The sequence below is a fragment of the Apostichopus japonicus genome, chromosome 5, assembly GCF_037975245.1.
Source record: "Apostichopus japonicus isolate 1M-3 chromosome 5, ASM3797524v1, whole genome shotgun sequence".
Taxonomy (NCBI): domain Eukaryota; kingdom Metazoa; phylum Echinodermata; class Holothuroidea; order Aspidochirotida; family Stichopodidae; genus Apostichopus; species Apostichopus japonicus.
Window position 1 is genome coordinate 14,862,508 of NC_092565.1, and position 12,373 is coordinate 14,874,880.

General features: G+C 37.2%; 1 protein-coding gene across 4 annotated transcripts in view; it reads right to left on the minus strand.

The window, feature by feature from the left end:
• The window catches only part of LOC139967785 (uncharacterized), a 53,306-nt gene extending 41,391 nt beyond the window's left edge, over positions 1-11,915 (minus strand). Inside the window, exons 1-3 of one of the 4 annotated variants that reach the window (XM_071971861.1) lie at positions 11,660-11,915; positions 3,127-3,178; positions 1,213-1,320 (exon numbers count right to left, since the gene is read on the minus strand). In XM_071971861.1, the coding sequence (XP_071827962.1) occupies positions 1,213-1,320; positions 3,127-3,178; positions 11,660-11,695 (196 nt within the window). In that variant the 5' untranslated portion in view covers positions 11,696-11,915. Of the gene's footprint in view, positions 1-1,212; positions 1,321-2,529; positions 2,787-3,126; positions 3,179-11,659 lie in introns of those variants that run through there. The other 3 variants (XM_071971860.1, XM_071971864.1, XM_071971863.1) reach the window with 3 other exon arrangements.
• Between the last annotated feature and the right edge of the window lie 458 nt (positions 11,916-12,373).

Below are 12,373 nucleotides of genomic sequence, written 5' to 3' on the forward strand. Positions count from 1 at the left end.
AAAATCATTATCCAAGTAGGATATTTGCTCTGAGATTTGTAAACAATGACAAATCTTCAGCTTAATTCCCTCCAAAGATATCATTTGTCAACCGAAACCAGTAGGTTTTTGAACTCACACTCCTGCAGCTAACATTTAGATTTCTCTTCCAACCACTCACACCCAAATTACCCAATAGGTTTGTGATTTGTACACAAAGTACTGTATAGCTAGGTAATTTCATGGATAATAAATTTACAGTGTTTGCCATGGCAACACTCCTGACACGGCTGCTCGAATCGTCCACAGGGCAAACAGGTTTACCCCCATCATTCCTATACTGGAAGAACTACACTGGTTACCAATAAGACGCAGTATTGACTATGAAATCCTCATTCTCGCTTTTCGTGCAATTAAAACTGGTGCCCCAACCTACCTTAATTTCTCTTACATCAGCAAGCTCAATGTAGACCATTATCAATTTCAACCTCAGGTTCCAATGTCACGTACAAGATCTTTTGTGTCCGTAGTTTTCTGACTGCTGCACCAAATTTATGGAACTCCCTCCCGATTGAAATTAGATCTTTAGATTTTATTATTCAATTCAAGCGCTGTCTTAAAACTTTTCATTTCTCTCAACTCTATTAGTTTCTTGCACATTCAGCACCTGCAAAGCGCATTGAACAACTTTTGTTGGAGTCTGCGCAATATAAGACTAGTTCTTATTAGTTTTATTTTGCACTATGAACGATCCAATCAGGTACAAATTTTCACACACAGTAACAAATTGATGTAAATTTTATCATCTATGATAATTAATGTTTTCCTACTGTATACTGGTAAGCAGTAACTTTCATATCATAAATTGTATTGTTTGATATAGATATTTGAGAGTGTTTAATCAGTGTTGACCTAACAACATACATATCAGACAACAAGACCATATATGTAAGGAGGAAGGGGTCATCAACATGTCCCCAGAGTTATTGGCAAAATATGGTCCCTTTACTGTGGTGCCCATAAGAAACTGTACCACATCCTTGCTGTGCAAATTTATAGCAAACGGTACCCATTAAATTGCTTTCAGTTTTAACTTGCAAGTACATTATAAAATAAAAGTGCATCTGACTCACTTTGGTACTATAAAGGCCTAGGTTAGGGGCTAGCATAGACTTGGTTAAACTTTACTGTAAGTTTTTCATAAGAATTATGGAGACTTTAATTTGGCATTACCTTGGCAACGCGAATTACTTCTGGATGGACAGTCACACTGTACCAGTTCACAGCCTTGTGGATCCAAAGCACATGGTTGGGATGCGTTGCAGAAGTTCCCTTCAAATCCTGTGGGGAAAATTATACCATAAGTGTCCATTCTCTTCAGAAATAGTTTAAAAACTGGTTGCATAATAATTTTTTTTTTACAAATTATGAAAAAGTTTTTGACAATCCCTGCAGTGATTATTTTAGCCCTACAATTTCCTGTTGCATCTCAATCCTTCTATCAAACAACCTGACTATATAAATGTATTAGAAAACCTGACCATCTTTATGTATCAGACACCCTGATTATATAAATCTATCAAAGAACCTGAAATGTACATATCAGACAACCTGACTATCTATATGAGACAACCAAACCAAATATGTATCAGGCAACCTGACAATGTACGTATCAGACAACCTGACCATATATGGAAGGAGGAAGGGGGATCAACATCAACATGTCCCGGACGGGGTTGGCAAACATATGGTCCCAATTATCAGGGGTGCCATAAGAAACTGTACCACATCCTTGCTGCGCACATTTACAGTAAACAGTACCCATACTAGTTAGGCCTACCTGTGTTGGCTTACTTTCAGTTTTAACTTACATTACAAGTTTACATCATATAAGTTAGCTCATATGGTTAAAGCTGGTGCCTTCCAATCACCCAACTGACCCGCAACTCGCGGGTTGGACCCGCATTCTAACACCCAAACCCGCTGACCCGCGCAAGCGTCCAAAAAACCCGCATTGTAATTGTCAAGTATATACATAAACAAAATTGCATCAAATTTTGACTTAGCAACCATCATTTCTTTAGCATTTAGCATAATAGAGTATAAAACCTACTTTGCAGCATCATTTGAACCTCAAATTAGCCTATATTTCTTTTCATTGGGGCGAGCAGCGAACATTTTTATGCCACGGGAAAGAATGAATTATCACCTACTATTCAATTTATTGATGTTACACACACAAAAATGCATATTTCTCAGAAAATTTTGGGTGACAAAAGCCTTTCTAAGTGCCACCATTTTACATGTAGGCATCACCAGGATTCCAAAAAAATTCAAAAGGGGAGGGGGCACTGTGTACCACTCCCCCAGGACGGCAATTCGTGGCATGGACCAGCATTTGCCTTCTCAAGAGTTGGCAGCTATGCAATCATAAGGTCCCGAGTTCGACTCACTCAAAGATTAATGTATGTCGTCCAGTTACAGAGTTGTTGATAATTGACAATTCATTATCATGGTCGTTAAATATGAATGTTAGACTAAGAGACTAACTTCGGTCAGCTTGCGGCTTTGATAAGCCAATGAGGCTTCTTTGCGAGTTCCTGCTTGCAGGAGGATCTACAATATATACATACATACATATAATTTGTACACGACTCACGTTGGTACTATCAAGGCCTAGGCTAGGGGCTGGCCTAGAATAGATGCTTGGTCAAACTTTAATCATAATGTACTCTATTCAGTTTTTTGCAACGTTATGATCCGCATATTTGGCTAGCCTATGCAAACCTAGACCCAGTGTGTACACCATGGTAAACACACTTCAGTCAGTCCTGGCCACAGTGGTCTTGACGGTAGGAGGCCGATAGGAGAATTAATACAACATGGCTCGCCATTGAGTGAGTGGAAATCTTAGGCGAGGGTGCACATCTCTAAAGTAAAAGAACATGGAGTGAAATACTTGGACGATCACAACTGATAGCTGCAATTGATGGAAACTTTCATAATGATTCCGTTTGATCTGAAAACTGATATAGGCCTATTCGAGACGGTCGTGAAAGTTACCAATCCGAACTACGTAAGCGAACATGAAAAAGGTAAAATGTCACTACTGAGGTCCAGTTTCTATCGTATGTATACGTTACTCACCTTTCTGCTCATAACTATTAGTGGTCGCCAGAGTACACAATATGACGGTTCCCTGTAATGAAAAATTACAGGATAAGTGAGTAACATAACAGCTTTAAATATTTATATGGTTTTGATTCGGAATTAAAGGGAAATGGTACGCAGGTTTACGCCCCCCCCCCTCCGAAATTCTTGAGTCCAAGAAACACTATATTTGGTCGCTTACCATATCCTCACTGAATTTATTCACTGATTTATTGCAAATTTAAGGGCCAAATCTCACACAGCTGTGGTCTACCCCTTTAACCATAAGTTAAGCTCACTGTGAAGCTTGCAGAATACAACCGCAACAGTTCACAAATTATACCACAGGTAAAACTATAACGGAAAAAAGCGAAAAAACTCAGGTGATGAAGAATCAAATTTAATGGGCATCCGTGCCAAATCTTCAGTACCCTATCGTTCACCTACGCTATCTCTCCCTCAAGGGCGGCGGAAGCACTTTTAATCTGGGGGGGGGGGGCACCGACATCAAAGGGCACTTTGCAGAAATTCGATTGGACTGATGCAGCCTTATATTTAGTACCCTTTGTAACTCTTATTGTATTATCTTATTTGTGTATACACATCACTCCATCAACGCCCCCCCCCCCCCTCTCCCCTAAAGGAAAATATGCATACTAGCACTGCAATATCCAATGTGCAAATTGGGAAACAAGGAACAAGTTTTCTTTGGAGACAAAATGAGGTGAAATCATGCTAGTTGCTAATGTAGGAATCTTCCGAATTAGAGTTTATTTCTTGTTAATATCTTAACAAATTTTTTCCATTCGAAATAGCTTTGAGTTTGATCCACAGAAATTCCTTAAAAGTCACGGGCGTAGCCAAGATTGGCAAAGTTGTATGCACGACTATCTGAGCGGAGCGCCACCATCGGTTGGCGCGGAGCGTACTAGAAAATTTTTGGTTCTACAAACCCCTCAGATGGCCGGAAACGGCCCTTCCCGAGTGTTCATTCTGGTTCCCTGGCCTCTTGCTAACTTGAGACACCTCAATTTTTATGTAGAAAAAGGGCACATTTTTAACCTGAGGAAAAGTGGGGGGCACGTGCCCCCTGTTCCCCCCGGTTCCGCCGCCCTTGCTCTCCCTGCCCTCCCAACCACCCACCCTCCCACGCGATCCTATTACGTACGGTATAATTTTAGAATACTTTTCACCAAATTTCATGTGACCTGCAGTAATTGCTTGATCATCAAGGCTTCGCACGTTCATCAAACAAGACACCTATATAGCTTGACGGCCAGAGAAAAGTTATTGCGGTGGTGTGTGTGGGGGGGGGGGGCCGGGGGGGTATTGGGATAGTTAACGTTTCTCATACTTAAGGTGCATGTCCATGAGCCACAAATACAATTGCACACCAGAATAACGATTGCAACGCTGTAAATTCACCGACAATACACACTGTACAGTTGCAATACTGATATCCAGTGTAGACTTGTCGAAGTCTTAATCATTGCCATAGCAACGTCGATGGGACTTATCGATTTACTTTAAACTTGATTATAGCAAATGTAAAACAAATTTTAAGTTATGGTAGAAGGTTACTCTTTATTGCAACATGCAGAATGATCAATCTAAAGAGTACTAAAAGGTATCAAATCTGTAGCTATTTATATATGGAATATTAGTAAATATGGAATATTAGCTATACAGCTAATATAGCTACTTATATATATGTATATGTAGGTATGTATATATATATTTATATATATATATTTATATATATATATATATATATATATATAATATACATAGACGCAAATAATCAAATAATGTATTTGTTACGTCATTTCTATACTTCTATACTGTACACTTGTCATAACTTTCAGTTACCGTTTTTAGTTGTTATTAAGTAAAATCACAACGAAAGATAAAAAAGGTTTCATAATTTTATACGCGTTCGTAATTGTTAGTATTTTATTTCTCAAATATTTTACTCATTATTTACTCACACACGTTACTGTTATCTTAATTTTACCATTACAAATTTGAAGGGGAGATGCTTGGCACCTAATAAGATCAACTAAATTTACCGATATTTTTCGCAACTCCAAGAATATTCACATCGACTGAGATTGTGCTTAACGACAATAGAAACATATATGTACAAAAGAAAAACGACTTCTGAGAAAGAACTAATTCGGTCAAGAGAATTTATAGGCCCAAGCGAGATCTTTTTGAGTTCAAGTGTGTTTTCTACAAAATACAATTTCTCTAGCTAGAAGAATAATTATTATATACCTGTTGGATTTTTCCATTCATTTTCAAAGTTTCGTTATTACCAATACCGCATAATTTAACCGTTAAGATCAATAATGCATAATCAATATTCATGCATATATTTACTTCCGCGAGAACAAAATTACTTTTTAAGAAAAAGTCGCCCAGGAAAAAACCTGGGCACGAAAACCAAACTACCGAATGACTGATCCGCTCTCAACACCAGTCCCCTTGCATCGGGACTGTGACTGTGTGATCATCACGAGAACAAAAATGGACCACATTGCGATGTGTTTCTCAAACTTGGTTTTGTAAAGTTCAATGAGTCTTAGTTTCATCTCATATCATAATACTTGGGCTCGTCGTTGTCGTTTGAGAATGCAATTAAACCCTTTTTTTAGCGCCGAAACAAGCCTGGAATACGTTAATAGGTAACTTTATTTTAAATGGAACAAACACGGAGCGATGACATTGTGTCCTTTATAAACTTTAAATTGTCTTCAAGATTTTCTGTAATTTCATGTTAGCAACACATGCAGTAATTAAACTAGAAAAGATCCTTGTGATTAATTTAATAACTTGTTAATTGCAAGATGATAAAGTAATAATTAGTTTTAACGTCACAAGAAAAGAAGAAAATGATATTTAAACTTTTAATAAATTATTGTTAGAAACGACTTTGAACAGGCTTTTTCTTTAACTGTGACCAATAATATTGCGGTTAACTTAAAAGTCAAAATATCAACTAAAAAATAAATAAGAACGTACGCAAAGGATAGACACTAGTAGGCTGTAATATAATTTTAATGAAATTATGAAAGAAAGTAGAAAAATGTGCTCTTAAAACACGGCCCACATACTTTCAACTGTTTATAAACTACAGTGGCGTAGCTACGGGGGGGGGGGGTCGCCCCCCACTGGGATTTTGGGTGTCGAAAGAAAATACATGTGCGAAAAATATATCATTGGTCTGAATGGTCTCGAATCTCCATGATGACCACTCATGAACGACCCTTCGACCGCGGACCGGCAGTATAGGCTATAGTTGCTGAAAAACCTGACGTGACATAGCGCATAGGCCGAGAAGTCTACAGTAGTCGCACTGTACTGAAAACGCATGTTAACGACCGTCGAATAATATAATTCGTGCTCTACAAGACTTGCAACACACATAATGTTTACTACTGAATCTGTGTGTTCGACTGTTCGGGCAAACTTTGCCTTTGTCACTCTTTTTTTAGAATATCCATAATCCCTAACATACAAATAAATACTAATACAAACAGCCAATCAGTATCTTGTAACCAGTGCGCATTAACTGATCAAACAAGGTAGTGAGCAATACTATACCCTTATAGAAAGGTGGTTTCCAGGTACTTGAATGCCAAAGAAGATGTTAAAAGGTGAACAAAAATGCTGACATCATACACATGTTTCTCACATCATTGCTCGCGTCATAGCCCTGATACCCTGTTACATTTTCAATCGGGTTTTCACTTCTGGGACGTACCCCGATGCTCTTAAAATCGCTAAAAAACCAAATTTTCAAGAAAGGAGACAACACCATCGCTGAGAACTACCGGCCAACAGTGGCGGAGCGTCCAAACAGTCAGGGGGCGGATGCCGCCCCCCCCCCCGACGGACTCAAATGGACTGCTGGCGCCCTTTTCAGCTTTTTGGCACTTTTTACTTATTCGCGATTATTGACTTTTTTAATGCACTCTCATCTACCTATTGACATTTGTCACATTTTGTAGGTGTAGCTTACTGACAAAATGCTCTAAGGTACGGCGGTATTTAATTTCTCGGCACTTAATTCTGTTGTACGAAACTCTTTCCAAGAACTGTACGGGGTTTTCGATCTAATTTTTTCGAAAACATGAGCACTCACAAAGATACCACAGGGATTGTGATGAAGCGCATGTACTTTCAACACCCATATAAAATTACGACTTGTCACAATTGGCGATGACACATATTTATTCCTCGTTTATCTGCAAATTAGCAAGGCCCGGAAAGGGTCATTTCCGGCGATCTAGGGAATATCTTTACTCAAAAAAATTCTGTACGCTCCGCGCCAACCTGTGGTGGCGCTCCGCTTATAGTGTCGAAAGCGCCCCTACCGAGGCCATTCTCGCCCCCCTGACCAATACCCCTAGCTCCGCCACTGCCGGCCAATCAGTCTATGACCCTAATAATATTTCAGACGCAATCTTTGATGTCAGTTTGACATATAGTTCGGTCATTTCAGTTTGTTACTTGGCTGAAAGCCCAGTCAATCTTTCTTTATTTTCCATTTGTCGAAAAATGTCAATGTCGGTGTCAAAGTCACACAAGATATGTCATGATATTTCAAAGTAACTTACCAGATTGTGTTTTTTTTCTATTTCAAAAAATTATTTGATGACCATGTCAAAACATGGGATCTCAAAATAAAGGATGTTGAGAAAACTTTACAGCAGCTTAGAAGGCCTGGGAAGTGTCATTTCCAACGATCTAGGAGGCCTTTTTAGCTAAAAATTTTCGGTACGCTGCGCGCCAACCTATGGTGCGCTCCGCTTAGATAGTAACGAGAAAATGGTCAAGCCCCCCCCCCGGGAAATGTTCAAGCCCCCCAGCGCCCCCACTGAAAAATCCTGGCTACGCCACTGATAAACTATGAATAAACTTGCTTAAACTTCAGATTTTTCTCAATTGCTAATATTCGATGAAATGTGGAAGAGATTCCTCGTATAGGCATTACTTCTTCAGCTTTATGTTTGGAAGCTTGTAGCAACTTACTATCGATACTTTGCGTCCAACAAAATGACTGTTATGTTCATAATTATGTATAGAACAAATTATTTCTACCTTTCATTTGCATAACTTGCTTTAGTAATATGACCGTCGTTTAAGATCTTAGCACCGGGCATTGTATCTTGTTTACAATTAGCAACAATAAACCCGAATATGCCTATAAAACAAGTGTCATATCCCAGCACTCCTATTTAATTATATTCTAATCTGCATAAATTACTGAACTGAATCGATAATCACTATCATGAAATGATTAGACTTAGTACAGATTGGTTGTGAAACATGGATGGAGGGGAGAGGAAGGAGGAGGGGAGGGAGGGAAGAGGAGGGAGGGAGGGGAGGAAGGTGGGGGAGGGAGGGGAGGTGGGGGAGGGAGGGGAAGGGGAAAAGAGAGGGGACAGGGAGAGGAGGGAGGGGAGGGAGAACGGGTTGTCTGAATTATTCGTAAGGAGCAGTGCATGAGTTGCTCAGGGGTTCATTATGTGCTATATTATTTACTATATATACTGATGAAATTAGGTCAAACTCACACATGTCTGTTACAAATAAGATGATGATATTGTTGTATCATGCAAAGTTTCTAAGAGCTCTGTTGAAACTGACCAATCAAATTATCAGTGTTCAGTAAATGACATAGTTCTAACATGTGACCGCAAGAATTTATTGCTAACCTTCCCCCCCCCCCCGTGCCTACCCCCCAAAAAACCCAAAAGGAAATGTGTTTTGAAACATAAAACATGAGGTCTCATTCTATTAAAATCGCAACGTATATTATTGAGGGATCCGAGGTGGCTAAAACCTCCAAAACTGAGTACTTGTGAGTATACATCGAGGACAGTTTGATCTTTTCTTGCAATGTATCAAAGGTTTACAAAGAAGAGGATATTTTATAGAATCTAGTTTGGCTTACGTTGTGTCTCTCTTTAACCAAACTGCTAAGGAAAATGTTAAACAATACTATCATTCTACCACATGTAATCTATGCAGTGCCTGCCTGGTACCATTTTATATTGCACAAAAACAAAACAAAGTAATAATGCTGCTGCAAGAACTGAGTTTACAAGAATGGCTAATGCGATTAACAGTGATCAGAATCACCCTTTGTATACATTACTAAAAATCTCCTGCACAAATCGAACAGAAATCTAAGAAATCCCCACATCTTGCCAAAAAATATAGAACATAAGTTTACGGAAACTTTCATATACCGTGCTGCTTTATATTCCATTCGAGCACTTAGAGTGTTTGTTGTAGTCTGTTTGTCATATTGTTCAATGTATTTACTTTTGTATGTGTAGATGTATTTTATATGGTATTCTATCATCTTAACTATTTCCTGTTCCTTTTATATTAGTTATTCTTCCTGTTAACGTATTTTATGACTCCTCTTTATAAAATTTTATATTTATACTGGAATAAATTAATAAATGCAACTGAAATAAATTGAATGTTCAAACTAAAAAAAAACATGCATGCACTAAATCCACGCAGAAATATTGTAGTGACATATGCAATGTGATTCAATGGAATTTTGGAGCACGGAAATCTTACTGGTTGATATTACTACATGCATGGTACACGCAGTTCTTTGATATTAATATAGACTTCATATATATGCAATGTTATTCTATATACCATCTTATACCCATCTTATCTGTTGACCTAGTTTTCCCTACTAAATGTTTCTCATAACATCCACGCCTACGTCATCAAAAGATAACCATGGTTTGTAAACAAAGTTTAAAATCAGGGCCCATTGAAAGTGAATCAATAGATGAAAATGAAGCACAAAAAGCTGCGATGAACTTGTTTTGTAAAGTTCTTGGGTACGTTTAGGCTGATACGTATACTGTATATCGTTTTTATATTCCCTGCTGCATAAACTTAATTAACACCGGTTGTTTGTTTTTTATAAGTTCCTTTAGTTAATATGCATGGAGTTGGTAACATTTCATGATGGTTCTATATTAAAACCTAATTCAGAATATGTTGCATTACGCATAATTACGCACTTCCACTGTAGTTTTGGCTAGTCTTTATCTGATAAGCTAAAACATCTCGCAACTTACAAAGGAAGAGAACAAATGCCTCCATGTCCATAAGTTCTTGTATAACGTTTCACTATATATATATATATATATATATATATATATATATGTTTATATATATATATATATATATATATATATATATATAAATGAAAACGTAATGAGAAGGAAAATGCAGAACAGTGGAAAAACTTCCAGCCTCCACCGGGTTCGAACCCGGGTCTCCCGCTTTGTACGCGGACACCCTAACCAACCAGGCCATGGACGCTGATTGTATATCCATAGGTCCGAAACCGGTAAGGAAGGTCGTAAATATAGGATATATATATATATATATATATAGGACTATAAATATATATATATATATATATATATGACTATAGTTTGTATATACCGTTCTACGTTGTTGTTTAAAACACCTTTCTGGAGTTGGATAAACTTTGATCGTTTGTCTATGACTATTAGTTTGTCAATATAATGTACATCAAAGTTTGAAAAATAAAGATTAGAAGACGCTGTAGTCTGCTTAATTGTTTTGTTGTACCAAACAAACAAGCATTATTCCCGTTATCTGTAATACCAGGAGAAATACTCCGAATTCTGCAATTATTATTATTAAAAAAATAAATCGATTTAACATCGATGTATCGAACTCATACCCCGCAGTATAGATCTCACCGATAAAAAAATATTAATGGGCGTGAAAATCATCATTGTCTGCTTTACCGAAAAAGGGCGAAAGACACGTCATCGTTCATTCGATAAGCTAAAACATCTAGCAACTTACCAAGGAAAAGATCGTATGCTTTCACGTCTATTATTTCAACTCGGCAAAATGTATGCAAAAACAGTAAAAACTTAGAAAATCAACTGGAGTGAACGAATATATACCGGTAGTTACTACTACTAAACAAAACTTAGGAAGTTATCTTTATCATTTAAAATATATCTTTTCTTAGGCAGATGTTTTTAAAGTTTATTCATAAATTTCTGACTTTTTCAATCCGAAACCAACCAAGTATGAAATGAGTTCAGATAGAAATCAGTCAAAAATCACTCAATGCAGTCGTACCGTAGTTATTTGCAGCATATGAAATATTTTATTCGATTTGAAATCAAACTTCGTTTTGACACTAAGGTTTTGTTCATATTAGCATATATTAATCTCATACAAAAAAAAACAAATCTCATGTTTGCTGTTTTTTAAATTTCTACAACTTACATTAATTTTGTGAAAATTTTAAACATGTAAAGCGTTGATGGATAAGAAAATTTAACCGAAATGGACAGATAAAAAACAACAAGAAAACGACGAATAATTTCTTTATGTCGTCTTTTTATTTGAACGAAAACGAAAAATAAGACACCCCTCTCTCTCCCTCTCCCCTCCTTTTTTTAATAAAAGATGATGAGAAACAGGTTATACTTACGATAAATAGGTAGAGACCAATAGATCGGAGCTCCATATTTGTTAATCCACACCTAGACCCTCCGGTTTTATTTTTCCGTTGCACATAGGACTCGAAAACTTATTTCACGCCAACCGATGCCATGCACTCTTCAGTTACATAAAAAACGATCTAATAATGGCGACACGAATCACAAATCTCCACAATCTCAGCTCCTTGCTTTAACGAAGACAATCGATCTTGCTACGTCACAATACTATTGTCCTCTTTTGTTTGCGCTGCTTTTGTCATATCCGTAAGCGCTAATTGTGCTCTCGCTCGTCGAGTCCGTTGGCAGAGATAAATGTCTTCTCTTCAGCGTTATTTACTCAAGAGAACAATAAAACTAGCTTTTTATTAAAATTGAGAATAGGCTCATTTCTTTTTCTTTTTTTATTATTAAGAAGAGAAGCGAAATAAGAAAGGAAGAAAGAAAAAACAGCAAGAGATAAGAAAAATCACAAGAGTAGAGGCAAACAATAAAGTTGGAAGAAAGCTTAAGAACCTGTAGAAGATGAACTTGACTTTGTATAAAAAGTGTAGTAAAAATGGAAGTTAATCATGCTTTCGGTAGATAAATCTAATTTCAGCTATATGATATTAACAACTCTGTACACGAAAGATATATATTTTTTTATTGGAAATGGTATCTTCTTATCCTACAATGTATACAAACAGGCGGTTGGGATATTACAA